The sequence below is a fragment of the Erinaceus europaeus genome, chromosome 8 (genome assembly GCF_950295315.1).
Source record: "Erinaceus europaeus chromosome 8, mEriEur2.1, whole genome shotgun sequence".
In the NCBI taxonomy this organism is placed as follows: domain Eukaryota; kingdom Metazoa; phylum Chordata; class Mammalia; order Eulipotyphla; family Erinaceidae; genus Erinaceus; species Erinaceus europaeus.
In genome coordinates, this window is record NC_080169.1 from 122246798 (window position 1) to 122267866 (window position 21069).

At 44.0% G+C, this 21069-nt stretch overlaps 1 protein-coding gene and 1 long non-coding RNA gene across 3 annotated transcripts in view; one reads left to right on the top strand and one right to left on the bottom strand.

Moving 5' to 3' along the window:
• Positions 1 to 21069, bottom strand: part of LOC132539958 (uncharacterized) — a 417285-nt gene that overhangs the window by 39746 nt on the left and 356470 nt on the right. The gene's annotated exons all lie outside the window — the stretch shown is intronic.
• GIMAP2 (GTPase, IMAP family member 2) lies at positions 6841 to 19615 on the top strand. Of its 2 annotated transcripts, XM_060196805.1 has the most exons (3): positions 6841 to 7068; positions 13824 to 14569; positions 18717 to 19615. In XM_060196805.1, exons 1-3 carry the CDS (start codon positions 7053 to 7055, stop codon positions 18822 to 18824), a joined length of 870 nt encoding a protein of 289 aa, XP_060052788.1. In that variant the 5' UTR covers positions 6841 to 7052; the 3' UTR covers positions 18825 to 19615. The 2 variants fall into 2 exon arrangements, with proteins under 2 accessions (XP_060052788.1, XP_060052787.1); XM_060196804.1 differs by lacking the exon at positions 18717 to 19615 and having other exon boundaries at positions 13824 to 15107.

Sequence of the window (21069 nt, forward strand, 5' to 3'; positions counted from 1 at the left end):
TGAACACCAGAGTGGAGCGCCGGCAAGAGAGTGAGGTGCGGAAAATGAAGGGTTTTTATAGGAGTAGCTTTCGCGAGAATGGGAAGGGGGAAGAGTAACCATAGCACTCCAGGATAGGATGATAACTCTCGTGAGAATGGGAGGGGGAGGAGTAACCAGAGCACTCCAGATATTGTGGGGATATAGATAATGTCCTGAGGGCACAACATGGCTGAACAGGCACTCCGAGAATGTCCCAACTCTCCAGGGAACTAGCAGTAGCCTGAGGGGACAACATGGCAGATGTGACTGCATTGGCTCAATTTCCCAGCAGAGTTTCCATTGCTGTTGCTCCACAGAGACTGAACCAGCAGTGGGGAGACCCTATATTGACATCAGAGACACTGACCTGGCCTAGTGACTCAAGATAAAAATCGCCCTTCCCCTGCAAGACACATAAACAGGGAAATCAAACACCTCAGACACAGCACCTCCTGTGGGCACAATGAAAGAAAAGTAAGTGTGAAACTGGGAAGTACACAGACAGCAATGACAGAAAACCCAGATGACCAAACAGTCTTAATTCTAGAAAAAAATGACAAAGAAAGAGTTCAGAAAACTTATTATGAAATCACTTCAAGAAACATAAGATTCAGGAATGGAAAAAACAAAGCAAAGTAGCATTTCACTAAGTTTGGAGTATTGCACCAGAGTAAAACATTCTGGGGGAAGGGGAGGGTATAGCTCCAGTGTAGCAGGGTGGGGTAGGGACACAGACCTTTGGTGGTAGGAACAGTGTTAATATACACTCCTGTTAACCTACAGACTTATAAATCACTACTTAATCAATATTAGAGGGGAAAACAGGTTGACTGTCTCAGACTCCTTGTTGCATAAACCCTAGCTCTGAGTATATATTCCTTTAATCTAAGCACTTAAAGTTTCAAAATGGAAAACTGATTTAACAGTGGACTTAAATTGTTTATACATTTATAAAAATGACTATTCATTTGAAATATTAAATCACTGATAGTCTTAGACCAGGGAGACCAGAAGCAACTGGTTGTGTCAAAGATATTCAAAGGAATTTTAGCAGATCGTTTTCCATACTTAAGCAATGTTCTCAATGTACAAATCTAAGAATGTGAACGCACACCTGAATTTTTAAATCCAAATGACACCCAACAAGAAACCTCATTGTAAAAGTAACCAAAACCAGAATCACGGACAAAATAGTCCAGGATGTCAAGGAAAAGAAGAAAGTCACATACTGAGGCAGAACAATCAGGCTTTCGGCAATCTCACTGCAAACCTTAGAGGCAAAGAGGGAGTGGAAGGTGTATTCAAAGTATTCAAAGATAAGAATGGTCAGCCATGAATTATGTGTGAGGCCAAATTATCCTTCAGCTATAAGGGAGAAATAAAGATCTTTGCAAACATTCAGAAACTGGAGGAATTGGCCACTACCAAGCCTGCTTAGCAAGAATTACTGAAAGGAGACACAAATGGAAAGAAAGAGCGAAAGGATCCCAACATTTGAAGAGAGGGTTTGTGTCAGAATAGAACCAGGAACACTACAGAAACAACAGGAAGAGGAAAGGAGAGTCACAGGAAAGGAGAGAGCAAAAGAGGTTAGGGTGGCATGGTTCAGTGTTGACGAGCCAATGCCAACTTGAGAAAGACTCTTGTAGATATTGTAAGTTAGACACGATATACACAGTAACCACTAAACAAAAGGCAAGTAGGAAACCTATGGACATCAGGTAAGACCATTATAGAAAACCACCCATGTAAAGGAACAAATTGAAACCAACAGGGAAAGAGTCAACAAGAACATAAATTAACCTTGAAACAGAAATCAAAATGGCTATAAGCAAACCACATTGATGAATAATCACCCTCAATGTGAATGGCTTCAATTCACCAGTCAAAATATTCAGAATGGCTGAATGGATTAAAAAGGATGATTATTATCTCAATATATGCAGAGAAAGCCTTCAACAAGATCCAATATCCAGACATGATCAAACATTTAAAATAATGATGATAGAAAGAAAATCCCTCAAACCGAGAGAGTCTGTATTCAACAGACCAACAGCATATTCTATGGACAGAAACATAACTTTTCTCTTCTGTAGTCAGGTACCAGTCTGGGTGCCCACCATCTCCATTACTACCCAACACAGTCTTGGAAGTCCTAGTCCTAGCAATGTGACAGGAGAAAGTGAAGTCTGAAAAGTCCTCTGTATACCAATGTTCGTGGCAGGACAGACTATAATGACCCAAACTTGGAGGCAACCCAGATGCCCAAGGACAGATGAGTGGCTAAGGAAATCATGGTACGTATCCACATGGAGTACTATGAAGCTGTTAAAAAAAATAGGACACCTCCTTTGCAATGTCAGGGTCAGAACTAAGAAGCATGTTGAGTGAGACAGGCCAGGAAGAGAGAGACCAGTACTGAATGATCTTACATATAGGTGGAACTCAAAATCAAATGTTAGAGAGAGAGAGAAAAATTAGGGAAAACAGGGTGGCACTTGCACTGGGTGTGGAATATTGTGCCAAAGCAAAGGACTCTGGGGAAGGAGGGAGAGGGACAGGATGAAGGGACACTGGGGTCTTGGCATGTCCCCTAGACACCCATCAAGGGGAGATGAGTGATGGTGTCTCTGTGTTAAGAGATTGTACTGTAAAACATTTGCTCCCAAAGAATTTTGTTTTAAAAGTATTCACCTAAAATAAAATTTAACACAGTGAGGTCACTTTATTTACCTTCTACATCTCAATGAATTCCTTGTGACCTCTGTGAACGTGTATTTTAAATTTTCTCTAAAATACGCCTACTAGCTATCTACAAAATGGAGGACCCCTCGACTCTTCATCTGCACTATTCCAGGCTTTAGGTCCATGATTGGTCAACAATCTGTTTGGCTTTGTATGTTAACTCTCTTTTCAACCACCAGGTTCCTGATGCTAGCATGATGCCAACCAGACTTCCCTGGACAGACGACTTCACCAATGTGTCCTGGGTCTCTGATTCCCCAGAGCCCCACCCCACTAGGGAAAGAGAGAGACAGGCTGGGAGTATGGATCCACCTGTCAACACCCATGTTCAGTGGGGAAGCAATTACAGAAGCCAGACCTTCCACCTTCTGCATCCCACAATGACCCTGGGTCCATGCTCCCAGAGGGATAGAGAATGGGAAAGCTGTCACGGGAGGAGATGGGATAAGGAGTCCTAGTGGTGGGAACTGTGCAGAGTTGTACCCCTCTTATCCTATGGTTTTGTCAATGTTTCCTTTTTATAAATAAAATTTTTTTGAAAATTCTCAGTATTATCTCTAGTCTCTTCAGTTCTAATTGAAGCCCCCTAACTAAGTAAAAGACATAGTGAAAATACATTAACAGAAACATTTATAGGGGATGGAATCACAGCTTACAATTACTTTTTTAAGAACCAAACACACACACACACACACACACACACACACACATACACACACACACACAGTCCTTATACATTATTTTATTTCATGTTACCTAACATTTTCTTTTTTTAATATTTATTTATTTTCCCTTTTGTTGCCCTTGTTGTTTTATTGTTGCTTTTGTAGTTATTGTTGTTGTCGTTGTTAGATAGGACAGACAGAAATGGAGAGAGGAAGGGAAGACAGAGAGGGGAGAGAAAGACAGACACCTGCAGACCTGCTTCACCGCCTGTGAAGCAACTCCCCTGCAGGTGGGGAGCTGGGGGCTCGAACCGAGATTCTTCCACAGGTCCTTGTGCTTTGCGCCACGTGCACTTAACCCACTGCCCTACCTCCTGACTCCCTACCTAGCATTTTCTATTTTTATTAACAGAATTTTTAATAATTGATTTTCCATTTTAACAATCATTCATTATGGTTTATGGCTTCTTTGCCAGGTGTCAGGACCCCTGAGGTTCTAGGCCCTCTCAGGGTTGAGAGGGAATCACTTGTCACTTCAGAGTTTACCTCCAGAGTCTGAAGGGACTGCACCCAGACCCCTGGAGATGGGAGACTGGCATGACTGCCCTGATCAGAACTCCTGGCAGAGTGTTTATTGATAAAAATCACATCCCATCAAAAGGAAATGGAAGATCAAAGATGCATTTAGAGAAAACAAAATCCAGGAGCCATTGCCAAAGTGCAAATGACTTCCAAGGCTGTAGGAGACATCCAGAATGTGTTAAACCTTGATGACAATAGTCTTAGTCTGCATGGCCTTAGTCAGGTGCAACTCTCTGCTGCCTCAAGCAATATCAAGTCACTATTGAGCACAGACCCCAGTCCCTTCAGGGAAAGAGCCAGAGGTCAGAGTTATAGATAAGTGCATTTTGCATTATCTGCAGACCTGTAGGCTAATAATTAACTCTACTGATACTCCACACCTCAGCCTTAATGGGGAAAGGGTAGTGACAAAAGAGCCTGAAGCCTTGCTTACTGGGCAGGCCTCCTTCCTGGTCATTTCTGACAAAGGACTGCACCTGTTAGCAATCCACCAGATGTGCTTTGTAAACATGGAGGCTTTAGGTAAAATAATATAATAATAAATTCTAACAATAATTATCAAGAAATCTAGGATCTTCAACAGTGCTTAGATAATGATTTTTCAAGATGGATTTTGCCACATGTATGCAACTTTTTTCTTATCACATTACCAGAGGGTTAATGATTTACAGCCCAGCTGTTGACACAGGGGCAAAAGTTCACCCATCCTTGTTACAGGAATTTGCACACCCAACCACCACATCCTTGACCACTTTCTCTCCTGTCCTGCACTGGGTTTCTTGCTCTTTCTGCCTCTCCCTTTAGGATCTTTGTACCTGATACAATAGACAATAAGGAGTCTGTTTCACTCTGTGTTGCCCTTTCTTTGTGTCCTAAGCTCTCCCTATGGGTGAGACCCTCTGGTGTTGCTCCTTGTTCTGACTCACATCTCAGTTAATGTGATTCCTTCAAGGTCTAGGCTATGGGAGAACACAAGTGCAAGCTTCCTTGGGTTTTGTTTGTTTGTTTGTTTGTTTGCAGATGAGTAATGTTACACCAAGGCAACAGTTTTCTTTCTTTTTAAATTTATTTATATATTTATTCTTGGATAGAGACAGAGAGAAAATGAAGGGGAGGAGGAGGTAGAGATAGAAATAGAGAGATGCTTGCAGCCTTGCTTCATCACTTGTGAAGCTTTTCCCCTGCAGATGGGAAGCAGGGGCTTGAACCTCCATCCTTGCACACTATCATGTGTGCAATTAACCAGGTGTGCCACCGCCTGGCCCCCCAGTGGTCCTCTTTGGCAATCCCTTTCTTAACCACTCCTCTGTCACAGGGCATTGGAGTTGTTCCACACTTGGCTACTAGAAATAGTGTTACTGATGTACACTTACACCCTTATTGTGGGCAGAGCTGCGACACTGTATCATTTGGAACAAGATGGATAGAACGGGCGGTGATTATGTCGAGTGAAACAAGCCAAGAGGTGAAAGGCAACAGCTGGTTTCGATCATGTGTGGAGCATCGATAACTAAAGCAAACAAACTTCAAAAAAGATAAGCAGACTGATTTTTATACCATGTAGGAACTAAGATGGTGGGGCTGGGTGGTGGTACACCTGGTTAAGCGTATATGCTACTATCCATAAGGACCTGGGTTCAAGTTCCAGTCCTCAACTGCAGGGGTTTAGGGGGCATCACAAATGGTGAAACAGTGATGCAAGTCTCTCTCTCTCTCTCTCTTTCTCCATATATATATATATATATATATATATATATATATATATATATATATATATATATATTTCTACCCCCTCTCAATTTCTCTCTGGGCTATCAAATTTAATAAATTAAAATTTAAAGAAAAGATCCTTATAGGGATGCAGAAGAGTGATGTTGACGTGCTTCAGACCAGAAGAAGAAGAAGAACGAGGGGAAGGAGGAGAAAGATGGTTATGGGGGACAGTTGGGGAACAGAACTTTTCGCAGTGGTTGGTGGTGACATATGCATCATGTCAAGTGAGATCAGCCAGAAAGAGAAGGATGAGGATGGGCTGATCCCACTCATAGACAGAAGTGGAGAAATCAGAACAGAAGGGAAAGCACAAAGCAGAACTTGGACTGGAGTTGGTGTATTGCACCAACATAAAGGACTCTGGGGGGGATTGTTCAGGTCCTGGAACATGATGATGGGAGAGAACCTGGGGACGGGTTACAGTGTTATGTGGAAAACAGAACTATTACATGTGTACCAACTGCTGCATTTTACTGTCGACTGTAAACCTAATTAATACCCCCAGTAAAGAAAAATAAATAAATAAAAGTTAAGGGGCTGGGTTGTGGCGCACCTGGTTGAGCGCACATGTTACAATGCGCAAGGACCTGGGTTCGAACCCCCGGTGCCCTCCTGCAGGGGGAAAGCTTTGCAAGTGATGAAGCAAGGCTGAAGGTGTCTTTCTGTTCCTCTCTATCTCCCTGTTCCCTCTCAATGTCTGGCTGTCTCTATCCAATAAATAAATAAAGATAATTTAAGAAAAAAGAAGTAAAAGCTAAAAATAGAACTAAGATGGTTATAGTGGAACCGAATTTTGGGGGGGGTCAGAGTATGCATATACTCCAGAAATCTGATAGCTGTGTAAAGCAATGCTAAACCACTAACAAAATCAGGAAAAATAAAGTCAATAACAGTGCTGTGAACACAGGACAGCGGAGGTCACAGAAGTGGGGTGGATCTGAAGCGAAAGCCATCACACTCCCTACACTGAGCCGGACAGTCCAACCCACTGCCAGGGGCCATCGTGCTGTAAAGAAGCCAGAACCAGCCCAGGGCCTGTGTCCCAGCAGAGCAAAGGTCAAGTACAGACCAGACGACTGGAAGTCTCCTTCTGTTTTCTTTGACAGTCATATCTTCACTGGACCTGCCCACCGTGAATTTGCTATTCTCTGAACACAGAGAGGACAAAGTTTCCAACACAGAGACGTCAGAGCCAGAAAAACCATTTTTCTCCATCGGAAGGAATTAGTTCAGGCAGCTTTCCCAGAAAGAACCTTTTGAAATCACATGGATTCTGCAAGAGGTAAGGCCGGAGGAAAAGGGAATCAGTGGAGTTGAGGGAGGGCCCCGCTGCGTCTCTGTGTGAACCACACTGATGCAGGGGGAGGGCTTCCAGGGATCTGGCAAAATCATTCTGAACATTGCCTTCTTACTGTACCTGCCCTCACCTCTACTTTTCCAGAATAAATATCACTTGATCTTGATGACTGATTTTTCATTGCTGATATTAGATTTTATCGAGTTTTAATAGAATTTAATGTGTTCAACTCTTGTTGTTTTTCTTTCTGGGATAACCGTTACCAATTATTCAGAGCAATATTATATCGGCTTCACGGGAGGAACATTAGTTTTCATTCTTTCCATATCCAGTGGGATAATTCTAGAGTCCTTGGGATTTTTAGGATCACTGAGCATTTACTTTATGATGTATATTTTTGTAGGCACTTCTTTCATCTAGTTTTTCTTTTTTTAAAGAATATTTTCATTTATTTATTGGGTAGAGATAGAGATAAATTGAGAGGGGAGGAAGAGAGAGACAGAGAGACATCTGCAGACATGCTTCACTACTTATGAGGGTTTCCCCCTCCAGATGGGGACCAGGGGTTTAAACATGGGGCCGTGTGCATTGTAATGTGTGAACTTAACCAGGTGCGTCACCACCTGGACCCTTCACCTGCTCTGTCCATTATATATTCCATACAGTTTGATCTACTTTGATTTACTACTGTAATGAAGTCAGTGTCATCTTTATTTTCCTACAATAGATAGAAGTAATGAAACAGTAGGGAATCAAATGACCATTTGACCACCCCAAGTCAGACTGTACTGGGAGGAATTTGGGGCCACACCCATACCTGTCACCATTCCCATTTCCTGTACAATTTCCTCCCTTCAGGCACACCTGTGTTCTGGTGTGGTGCAGCAGTGTCTGTATTCCCCCAAGTACTTCCTGTCATGTCTGACCTCAGCAAGACTGTCTTCCATAATAAAACACTTAGCAGGAAGAACATTGAGCCAACTCAATTGTGTACAGTTTGTTTTGCTGGGTGAGTGACCCAGGGCAAGCCCAGTGCCCAACCACCCTGAATAAATCTCCAGAGCTATTCTCCCTCTCTCTCTCTCTCTCTCTCTCTCTCTCACTCTCCCCTCCCTCCCTCCCTCTCCCTCTCCCTCTCCTCCTCCGTCTCCCCCTCCCTCTCCCCCTCTCTCTTTCTCCCTTACAAATAAAATACTTAGGTAAATAATCACCAAACTCTCTTCAATCATTTTAAGTTAGTAGCGGAATGTACTCTGCTATTTCTCTATTATAGTATTTTAAAGTGATGACATTAAATGAGCCTTTACTTTATTCTGTGAAACTTGAGAAAATAAAAGTGATCTGTATAGATCAGACAAACACATGATGTCCACACCTCGTCCAGAAAATGGTTTTCTTCTTTCTTTTTTATTTTATTTTATTTATTCCCTTTCGTTGCCCTTGTTGTTTTATTGTTGTAGTTGTTATTGTTGTTGTCGTTGTTGGATAGGACAGAGAGAAATGAAGAGAGGAAGGGAAGACAGAGAGGAGGAGAGAAAGATAGACACCTGCAGACCTGCTTCATTGCCTGTGAAGCCACTCCCCTGCAGGTGGGGGGCTGGGGTTTGAACCGGGATCCTTATGCCGGTCCTTGTGCTTTGCGCCACCTGCGCTTAACCCACTGTGCTACAGCCTGACTCCCGGTTTTCTTCTTTCTGTCATAGAGTCTTCACAGTGGGCTGCCGGGCTAGCATGGGGCTAGCCTTTCCTGGGTGTGTACTCTCTGGGTTGGAGAGAACTCAACCAGAGCTAGCCTGAGCTGCTACTCACTTAGCAACACAGGAGAGAGATGACCCAGGAACCAAGCTCATGGTGACAAGGCAATAATACAATTCTTTATTGATCAGAGAGCCAAGGCTTTTACCCGGAAGTGGCAAATCAGAAATGGAAATGGCTAGTAAAGGGGTGGAGAAAGGCAAAAGGGGCAGGAAAGGTAGCAACTGTTGCTAGTGTTTTAACTGGTAGGATTAATAATATCCTGCAGGCAGGCAGGGTCTTGATGGTAGAAAGAAGATAGATCAAAGGGTAGGGATCTTTCAGGCAAAACAATGATTATGTAGATAATAAAGGAGCAAGCCATAGTATCAGGAATGCAGGGTGTTTTGTGAGGCAGGGAATCTGATAAGATGACAGGATGGATGTCCCCTCAAGTCAAGCCCTGCCAAGCTCAAGCACATCCTCACAATTTCCTGACACTTGGCTACAATGGAAGAAGTCACAAGGACTGCCTGCCTCTCATATTCCTAAGTTTCTTTCTGCATCTCTGCAAATCTTTTGTGCTTTCCCATTGACTCTGACTAGAGCAGAACACGGATCACTTTCATCAAGATATTTCAGGTTAGAGGTCTCCCTCCCTCTCCATTTCCATATCTCTTTTAATTTTTATGTATGAATTATTTTCTTTCAGATAAGGATAGAAAGAAATGGAGAGAGAGAGAGAGAGAGAGTTGACAGCATGAAAGCCTCTTTACTACCATCTGCTGCTGTTCTGGGAATATTTGAACATGAGCCTCAAACATACCCAAGCATACCCCTGGCAGATTTGCTTTTTTGCCATTTCAGTTCCATCTTAATTAATGAAAACACAAGTCTTGCTACAATTCAGGAAAAAATTAAGGAGGTCTCCTGACCCTGTGAGCATTTAACACTCTTTTAGATCCTAAAAAGTAAACTTTACTTACAATTACAGAAGAGGCAATTCCATAATTTTCATCCCTGAAGTATTCCTCTAAATCACCATGAAAATTATTAGCAAGATAATTTAACAAGGGGTGACCCATATGTAGCACAGCTATCAGTACATAAATAGACTATGGGCTAGCATCTGGAAAATGATTAAACTCCACTCATACTAAGTGGTGTAGGCAAACAAAAGAGTGATGTGCAATTTTTTTCTTTTGCCTCCAGGGTTATCCTTGGGGCTCTCTGAAAACCAGACTATGTCACTTTCTTTATATTCTCCACATTAGATAATTACAAACAAATGAATCTTGGTTCTAAAAGTGCTCTGGAAGCTTTGTCCCACTAGGGAAAAATAGAAACAGGCTGGGGGATGAATCCACTTGCCAATGCCCATGTCCAGCCAAGAAGCAATTACAGAAGTCAAACTCCCACCTTCTGTACCCCCAAAAGAATTTGGTCCATACTCCCAGAGGGCGAGAAATGTTAATGGCAGTTGACCAAAGGGCTCTGAACTCCAACTCCATCAGGACCCAAAGAGAGAAGAGGGAAAAAGGAGGGAAACTTAGATGTAGTAATAAGTGTATGTGTGACTTAGAAAGGACGAGAAAGATGGGTCCTTTTAAAAAATGGATAAATATATACAAATATAGTCTGATATTGTAAAATAATAATAATAATAATTAACCCCTATCTAAAACCTTGAGAGAACTGCTGTAGCTTCCAGTGGAGCAACTGGGGATGCAGAACTCTGGTGGTGGGAGCAGTGCAGAGCGGTAGCCCTGTAATATTATAATTTTTTGAATCAATATTCAATCACTAATAAAAAGTATTTTAGAAAAAGAAAGATGATCTGGAAACTCAGGGTCCTCTGTGGTTTCAGAATGAAAACATGACTTTTGTTTTGTTGGTGTCTGTCTCTGCCCCAGGAACAGTAATGAAGCAAAATGAATAAAGACCACACCTTGTCTTCTTCAGTGAGCAAGTCCTGTTCTGTTTCTTGCAAATCCCACTTTAGCCTCTCAGAACAAAGATAACATAGACATAGACATGCCCTCATCCCTGGAATTGGCTTCCTCTACTCAGTCTGGTCCTTCTCTGGCTGGGTGATGGCACTGGGGGGTAAGGATGAGAGCAGATGAGAGCAGATGAGAGCAGAGAAACCAACTCCAGCTGGGAGTGGAACCCACCGCCAGTTCCATACCTCCTGTCTTCAGAGAATGTTCCCTAGTGGGGGAGGTGGAGGGAATGGTGTCACTAGGAGGACGCTGGATTCACAGACCTACAGCTCCCAGTTCAGTTCTTAGCAAGACAGGTGCTGGTGTGGTGCCCAGGCTTCTAGTTCTGTGTCATGTGAATCTCTCTCTCTCTCTCTCTCTCTCTCTCTCTGTATATATATATATATATATATATATAGTCAAAGTTCAGGGTGCCAGGGCTAGCTTCATGGTGGGAGACAGACAACCAGGGACACATGGCTAAGTGGAGAAGCAGTATTTCTTTATTCACAAGCAAACAGTTCAAAACCTAATCTAATCTAATCAACAACTCAATTCTGTCTTGCATCCTTCTCCTCTGGCAGCAGTGTCAGGAACCAAGGAAGTATGTAGGATAGGGGGCGGGGAGAAGAGAGAAGCGTGAAATGGCAAGGACTAAACCAAAATCTCCCAGAGGCAGGAGTTGTGAGACCAAACCAATGTAACAGAATGACCATGTAAATAGACCACAATGTCAAGCAATGTAACAGAAGGGATCCCAGAGGCAGAACTAGAAGCATACCAACAATTCTCCCTTTTCTTTTTAACTAATTGACTATAGTATCAGGAGTGTGGGGTGAACAGAAACCATTATCATACAGGCATTTTAAAAAAAAACTGGCACAAACATGGAGGAACAAGTAAGCGAGCAACAAGAACCAGTGTGATGCCAAGGGAAGCCCTGAGGGAGGCGTTTCTTATCTCTGTGGGCAAATCTTTATCAAGCTAAAGGACATTTTCTGCCTCTGTGGGCTTCTCTTGCCTCAGGGGCATTTCTTGCCTCCATGGGCGTTTCCTGCCTCTGTGGGCATTACCTAGCAAGGAGGGGGGTATTGCCTATAGAGTTCCAAGGCAGCTGGCTGCAGTCAGTCTTTGAGAAACCCAGCAGCATAAAGGGAAGCTGCTATAAAGTTGTGTACCAGTAACTCTGATAGAAGTGCCAGTTCAAAGCAGATGACCACGGAATAAATGCCAGGGGGGTGAAACGTTGCATGAGGAAGGCCAGCCACTGGAATTTCGCTTTTCTGTAGAGAACTTGACAGCTGCAATTTAATTACTTGTGAAAAAAAAAAAACTTGTAACAAGTTAAAAGTTTACTATAATTGATAACTCGATGATTATAATTGGTTTAAGTATCTTTATAAATTTGGAAGGTCTTACTCATTTTATTTTAAGGCTCTTTAACAAATTTAAGCACAGTAAAATGTGGTAAGGCAAAGAACCATTGTTAGAGCCTCAGGCATGAGAATCATAAGCATAACCATTGTGCAATCTATCTTACACCTGGGCTGGTTCTACCTCTAAATGAGAAGGTATTTGAGAGCTTTACATATCAATAACGTCTTATTTAACCTTTTGTTACACCCGTATAAGATGGAGACACACCCTAGGTGTGTGCAGGTTTTTTAGACCAAGTTAGTTAAAATATATTGATTTTTAACTAATTTTCACCTCAGACTTTAAATGTAAGTTAATTTTACCTTTATGAGAATTATGTTGAAAACCTTTTTCATTTAACTTTGCCTGGTAAGAATGTAGCCTCAAAGTTACATTTTTAACCTTAAAGTTAATGTTTACCAAACTTTAAACACAGATACACATGGTCTTCAGTACACAAGGAGAAAAACTTTTGTTACAAAGACATGTCATTTTAAACACGAATTTAGATCTGTACTGTCTTAGTTGTTTGGGGGGGGTGTTGTCCAGAGGAGGCCTCTTACCCAACTTCACCTCCAGGAATTTCAGGGTTGCAATCACTGCACGGATGTCTGCGTATTCTAGCTTCTCTGCAGTCAGAGCAGAGCTGGGGATCTTGGCCAGGGGTCCCAGTCCCGGCAGGGAGCCCGCAGTCTCTGGGTAGTCCAGGATCTGCCCAGACTTCATAGCAGGGGGGCAGGCGGGCCGGCCTTCTGCACGGGCTGAGGCACCCCGGGGCGGGGGACAGGATGGGCTTCAGCTCTGCCCGCCATGCCCGCTGCCCTGCTCCCGGCGGCCGAGCAGCGTGGAGGGAGCACGCGCCCAATGCCCCAAGGTGGCGAGCAGGCTCGAGCAGGCTCCTGCAGGCGGGGGCGGGTGGAAACCAGAGTATGGTCCAGAGCGAAATGTTCCAGAAACAGATAAACTGTGTCATGAAGAAAGGGCAGAGGCCTTTGGAAACCTCTTCATAAGTAGAAAAGCAGCCCATAGTGGATAGGTAGCCAAACGTCTTCACTTATCTGGGTGATGTGCAGGTCAGGTCCCATGCTGTGGCGCCATATGTCAGTCAAAGTTCAGGGCGCCAGTATGCTGGGCTAGCTTCACAGCGGGAGACAGACGACCAGGGACACAGGGCTGAGCAGAGAAGCAGTATTTCTTTATTCACAAACAAACAGTTCAAAAACTAATCTAATCTAATCACAACCCAATTCTGTCTTGCATACTTCTCCAGCAGCAGCGTCAGGAACCAAGGAAGTACATAGGATAGGGGGCAGGGAGAAGAGAGAAGCGAAATGGCAAGGACTAAACCAAAATCTCCCAGAGGCAGGGGGAGTGAGACCAAACCAATGTAACAGAATGACCATGTAAATAGACCACAACGTCAAGCAATGTAACAGAAGGGATCCCAGAAGCAGAACTAGAAGCATACCAATAATATATATATTACCCTTTGCTCTTGACTTCTGACTATCTCTGTCCAATAAATAAATAAAGATATTTTTTAAATTTAAAGAAAAATACACTTAACATAAGTGGTATTTAATAACAAGAGGAACCTTGCATTAACAGGTCAGTTCAGGAAGACCCCACACACCAGAGCGTCCGAGCTGAGAATCATTCTGGTGGGCAAATCTGGAACAGGAAAAAGTGCCACCGGAAACAGCATCCTGGCGAGGAGAGAGTTTGAGTCCATGCTGAGCACCCAGAGTGTCACCAAGACCTGCAGATGGAGCCTGGGCAGCTGGGCAGGGAGAGAGGTGGCCATCGTGGACACCCCAGGTGTGTTTTCTGCACAGGACCGCTCAGAGCTCCCGCACACAGAGGTGCAGAGGTGCTATGAGCTCTCGGCGCCAGGGCCCCATGTGCTGCTCCTGGTGGCCCAGCTGGGCAGGTTCACCAGCCAGGACCAGCAGGCCGCACAGAGGGTCATGGAGATCTTCGGGGAGGACGCCCTGGCACACACCATCCTCCTCTTCACCCACAAGGAAGACCTGGGGGGAGGCTCCTTCACGGACTACATCCGACACTCAGACAACAGAGCCCTGAGCGCCCTGGTGGCAGCCTGTGGGGGCCGTGTCTGTGCCTTCAATAACAGAGCCACGGGGAGAGAAAGAGAGGGCCAGGTGGCAGAGCTCATGGACATGATCCAGAGGCTGGTGACAGAGAAGGGCGGGGAGCCTTATACCAACCAGCTGTACAGCCTGGTGGCGGGGTCCAAAGATGGGCCACCGGAGGGGTTCGAGGCCAGTCTCAGCCAGTACATGGAGACTCAGAGAAGACGCATGTCAGGAGCAAGCTGCCTACAGAGAGCCCTGGTGCAGACCGCAGCGTGTGTTTTGTTCTGTCTGCAGTTGATTTGCAAAGTCCTCGTGCTCTTATTTTATATATTGTACCACGTTTGTTATCTGCTGTATTTAGTCTTCTGGGTGTGCGCTGTCTCCTGCCGTTTACTGTTGGTTATACCTCACAGATTAATGGCGGCCCTGAGGAAATTCCATGGTGTGCCAAATTAGGCCTCTGGGATCTAGTGGGGTTCTATTGGGGTTCCCCAGAGGTCATGTTTTCTTTCTTTTTTCATTATAGCTTTTTTTTTAACTAAGGAGTTTTTTTATTGGGGGAATTGATGGTACAGTCAACAGTAATATAATTGATAGCATATGTGTAAAATTTCTCAGTACATCATTAATCCATGATAAAAAAGAATCAGAACCATATATTTTATCTTCATACCTGAAAGTCTGTATAGAATCATTTATTTTATAAATAATGTTAGTGTTTGATTTGAATAAATAGGGTTTGTATTCTGTCACAGACTTGATGGGCCTAGACCTTGAATAAACCCCTCTAGCCATTGTTATTGGTCATCTCTATCAGGAACAACAAAACAGACCCCTTTGTGAACCCCATGGGACCTTGCCCTAAATGTGGATCAACCATGGTAGAGAATGTTCCATGCTCAGAAGGGAGGCTGGACAACATACTCTGTGCTATACCTGAGGAAGATGGGTCGATATTGGGGCAGCTGGAACATTCCTACTCGTGACCACAGAATGTGAGCTCAGATCTACAGGGATGCAGAGGTCACACAGGCTCCTAAGCTGAATATGGGCCCACATCCCATCAAATCGATGGGGTTTACAGTCAACAACATTTATATCCCTTTCCCATATTTGGGAGATACTTTTCTTCCCTGATCCAGCTTATTTTTTAACTTTTATTTTATTTTATTTTGTTTATATTTATTTACCCTTTTGTTGCCTTGTTGTTGCTATTGTTATTGATGTCATTGTTGTTGGATAGGACAGAGAGAAATGGAGAGAGGAGGAGAAGACAGAGAGGGGGAGAGAAAGACAGACACCTACAGACCTGCTTCACCGCCTGGGAAAAGACTCCTCTGCAGGTGGGGAGCTGGGGGCTCGAACTTGGATCCTTACATCGGTCCTTGCACTTTGCTCCACCTGATCCAGCTTTCTGGTCCTCTTTCCAGCCATGACATTATCTCCCCAGACAATAACTTGGACCATCTGCAAATCATTTTATCTTATTTGATAGAACAGGGGAAAAATTGAGAAGGGAAGGAGAGGTGGAAAGAATGAGAGGGGTCAGCCAATAGCGTAGCGGGTTAAGCACAATAGCATGAAGCACAAGGACCAGCGTGAGGATCCTGGTTCAAGCCCCTGGCTCCCCACCTGCAGGGGAGTCGCTTCACAGGTGGTGAAGCAGGTCTGCAGGTGTCTTTCTCTCCCCCTTTCTGTCTTCCCCTCCTCTCTCCAGTTCTTTCTGTCTTATCCAACAATGACAGCAATAACAACAATAATAATAAACACAACAATGATAAAACAACAAGGGAAACAAAAGGGAAAAATAGCCTCCAGTAGCAGAGGATTCACGGTACAAGCACCAAGCTCCAGCAATAACCTTGAAGGGAAAGAGAAAAAGAAAGAAAGAGAGAAAGAAAGAAAGAGAGAAAGAAAGAAAGACATACAATTAATTTCCCCCCTCTCATATTAATTAACTAGTGATTTATATGACTACACTTTACTAGGAGTGTACATAAACACCATTCCCACCATGAAAAGACTGTCCCATCCCACCCACCAGCCCAGGAAGCTGCATGTCTACCCCTCACCACAGGGTTTTTACTTTGATGCCCTACTTTCAATTTAGTCAGATTCTGCTTTTAGTTTCCCTTTAAAATCTTCTTTCTCAGCTTCTGTTGATGAGTGGGATCATTCCATACTCATCTTTATCTTTCTGACTTAGCTCACTTAACATAATTCCTTCTAGATCTCTCCAAGATGGGTCAGAGAAGGTGGATTCATTGTTCTTGATAGCTGTATAGTATTCCATTGTGTATATATACCACAGCTTTCTCAACCACTCATCTGTTGTTGGGCACCTGGGTTGTCTTGAAGTTTTTAAAACACAGACTGAGTCTTCTTAATATGTAGGCTGTGTATTTGATATGCGGACTCTCTCAAAAGCCTATTCCAAGTAGATCAGAGGCAACCAGTGGCACAGCTATTTACAAGATACTGGGTACTATACAGCAAACCCTAACAAAGGGACTTTTCAAAGTTAACCCAATTACCAATTAATGTGATGATAACAATAACTATCCATTGTCTTTTTGAACCCTAAGACAGCAGGAACCTCACATTTCCACTATAGAGCCTCTACTTCCCCCAGTCCTGGAACCTTAAGATAGGGCACACTTTCCCGCATGCCTCTCCCAATCCATATCAAATAATATTGCATCTGCTGATGGCAACCTAATCAACACAACGATTGCCACCTCAACATGCTTCAGCTCAGACTGTGTCCAGAGACTTCATATGTGGAATGACAACCCTTCAGCTTCATTACTCGGGTGAGACATTTCCTTTCATAGTATACTCTAATTCCATCACAGCTGGATCACTTTCTAACAAAGTCCCAAAACCTAGATATACACCAGTTTCTGTGAGAGAGAGCATATGTTCACACGTATCCATAAACTACTGCAAAATATATACCTGAAAGCAGAAGTACACTAGAGTTTGCAATGAGTACCCCCCAACACTTCATCTCCACTATTCCAATCTTTGGGTCCATGATTGCTCAACAATTTGTTTGGCTTTGTATGTTAAGTCTTTTTTCAGCCACCAGGTTCCAGATGCCATCAGGATGCCGTCCAGGCTTCCCTGGACTGAAGATACCACCAGTGTGTCCTGGAGCTCTGCTTCCCCAGAGACCCACCCTACTAGGGAAAGAGAGAGGCAGACTGGGAGTATGGACCGACCAGTCAACGCCCATGTTCAGCGGGGAAGCAATTACAGAAGCCAGACCTTCCACCTTCTGCACCCCACATCAACCCTGGGTCCATGCTCCCAGAGGGATAGAGAATGGGAAAGCTATCATGGGAGGGGATGAGATATGGAGATTGAGTGGTGGGAATTGTGTGGAGTTGGACCCCTCCTACCCTATGGTTTGTTAATTTATCCTTTCTTAAATAAAAAATAAATGAAAAAAAGACACAAAAAAGAAAGAAAGAAAGAAAGAAAGAAAGAAAGAAAGAAAGAAAGAAAGAAAGAAAGAAGTTATGAGAGAAAGAGAGACACCTGCAGCCCTGCTTCACCTGTCCACACTCTTGAAGGACCCCTGCACATGCAGAGTGGGGGCTTGAACTCAGGTCTTGCCTCTGGTAACATGTGTGCTCAACCAGGGCCACGTTCCCCTGGCCCTGGAATTTTTACTTTACTTTATAATAGTTTTTTACTAAAATAGCTCTCCTTGACCTATTATTCTCAATCTTAAGTTCACAGAGCATCTTGTCAATTAAAATACTTTTTAAAAAGGTGACAAGAGAGCACTTCCACTTACCCTCTCCTCTTTTTGTGCGCTCGTGGTCATTTTTTTAATGTAATGTATTAAAATCTCCTGGTAGTGTTGAGGGAGAAGGTGCCACCCACAAAACAGGAGTGGTTTCAGGTGTGGGCGAGGCCTTGGTTTTAAAAGGCTGAACCTTTGGGGGCTCATTCTCTTTCCTGTATTACCATGTGACCAATAGGATGTAAGTCTCTCTCTCTCTCTCCCTCCCTCTCTCTCTCCACTCCCTCCCCCCTCTCTCTCCTCTCTCTCCCCCCCTCTCTCCCCCTTCTCTCTCTCTTTCTCTCTCTCTCTCTCCCTCTTTCTCTCTCTCTCTCCCTCATTGCTTAACATGTATAAGGTTGTTTTTTTAAATAAAGTTTAATTTACCTGGATAATCATGCTTTTCCATCAATTCTTCTTCAGAATGGGGGACAGATGTTGCCCCCTTCCTTTAACAGTTTTCTATCTTTATTTTATATCATTCAGTTTAATTTTAGAGAAGCTAGAAATACTGATTTCATAGAGTCCCCACATCTTTGTCATTTCTAGAAACTGCCATGTTAATCCGTGTCCCTCTCCTTTCATATTAACGACTTTGCCCTCTTTTATTAGGCTAATGGTTTGCAGTGCAGCTGCTGGCGCCTGGCACAAGCACTCATCTCACCGAGAGACAGGAGCCTGCAGCACATCCTCACCACCCGCTTGGGTCCACCACCATGAACCCCAACCTGACCATGTCCCCCACCCCACCCCTCTCCCTGTCCTCCTCCCCAGACCCCTTTGGTTTGGTGCAATCCACTAACCCAGCCCATGTTTTAGTTCATGTTTCCATTTTTTGTTTCTGTTTCTTAACCTCTGCCCATAACTGAGGTCAACCCATAGTCCCTCTTCTCTTTCTTTCTGTCTTCTCTCACTTCACATGATTCCTTCAAGCTCCATCCAAGACGAGGTGAAGAAGCTGACGACAGCATTTTTTATAGCTGAGTAGTATTCTATGGTGTATATAGGGCAGGTGAATTGGCCCTGTGGCAGTGCTCTGGGCTCCCAGTGTGTATATGTGACTGTCAGAGAAATGCAAATAAAGACAACAAGAGGCCACTCCACTCCTGTGAGAATGTCACACATCAGTGCTGGGGAATTATACAGATGCAGTCACATCTGCCAGGCTGTCCCCTCGGGTTCTGCCATTTCCCAGGAGAGTTATATGGTATTCTCAAGTGCCTTTCCCAGGCTGTCCCCTCAGGCTTTGCCACTTCCCAAGATATTCTCACAGTGCCTTTTTCAACCAATCCTGTCCCGACACGTCACTCCTGGTTGTTGCCCTATAAAGCCTTCCTTCCCCCCCCCCCCCTCTCTCTCTCTCTCTCTCTCCCAGTTTTTTACCTGAGTGATGGAAGGGTGGTGCACGTAGTGGGGGACAGCCATTTTTGGCTAGCTCCACGTGGCCTGAACCACTGCGCTCTGACCCAACCCTGAGGTGCCTGCGCGAATAAAGGATTGCGTTCCCTCTCCGCTTGGATTCTCTCTCCTCCGCGTCCCGCCGCCACAAAACAACACATCAAAAACAGTAACATCACATGCTGTAGAGGCTGTGAGGACAAAGGAGCCTCCTGCACTGCTGTTGGGGATGTCTCTCTCTCTCTCTCTCTTTCTCTCTCTCTATACCCTGAGAGTCTTGCCTTCCCCCAGAAAGAACTAGAAAGCTGGGGAGACCATGTGCTGGGGCCTCCTGTCTCTCTCTCTCTCTCTCTATCTCTCTCTCTTTCTCTCACTCTCTCCATCTCCTGAGGGTACTGCCTTCCCTAGAAGGGACTAGAAAGGGGGACCGGGGATAGGATATCTCTCTCTCTCTCTCTCTCTCTCTCTCTCTCTCTCTCTATATATATATATATATATATATATATATATATATATATATTTCTTTCTCTCTATCTCTTTCTTTCTCTCTCTCTCTCTTTCTATCCCCTGAGAGTCCTGCCTTCCCCAGAAAGGACTAGAAAGCTGGGGAGACCATGGTGCTGCAGCCTCCCTGTCTCTCTCTCAAGATCCACATGCCTGCATGGCTTGTACTTCCTCCTGCTTCTCTGTCCCCACTTTCTCCCTATAAATGCTCCTCTTCTGGAGAGCTCAGTGTGTAAACCCATGGGAAGGAAGCCGGGGCAGCCCCAGCTAGCTGCTCCCTCTGCCTCTTACAGTCCAAATAGCTACAGCAGAGAAAAGAGGTGAGGGTGTTCTGGTCTCTATCTCATTAAAATGGTATTATTATTATTTAATGTATATGTTATTTATTTGAATTGCATACATAACTTGAAAAATAACTCCAAGAGTCATGCACTAGGGTATGAAAACATCACCCTATTTGCAAAAAGAAAACCATGCCTTCTTGTCTGTTTTCTTTTTTTCTTTTCTTTATTAAGAGATTAATGGTTTACAGGACATTTCTCAGTTTTCCACATGAAACTGCAAACCCCCACCTAGATCCTCCTCTGCCAGCCTATTACAAAGCCTGACCCCTCCACCCCACCTCAGAGTCCTTCACTTTGGCGCAGGACACCAAACCCAGGGCACGTTCTGCTTTGTGTTTCCCCTTCTGTTCTTAACCAAAACGGTTTTAAACTGTGTAAATGCATTTAAACATTTTGTGGACATATCCATTCTCCACTTCTTTCCTAGAACTCTGCATCAGTGGCTTGGGAGAAATGCTTTCTAGAGAATGATGGCATTGCCTCCAGATGCTTCTGAGAAAGTGACCCCCAGGCTGGCACCCACCAGACAGACGTCCACCCAATGGGCAGGTATTTAAAGCAACACGGTCTCTGTCCTGTGACAGAAGACCCTCAACACCTCTTTCATTTTTAAAATATTTGTATTACCTTAATTTATTTATTGGATAAAGACAGTCAGAAATCAAGAGGGCAGGGGGATACAGAGAGGAAGAGAGACCCCTGCAGACCTGCTTCACCAC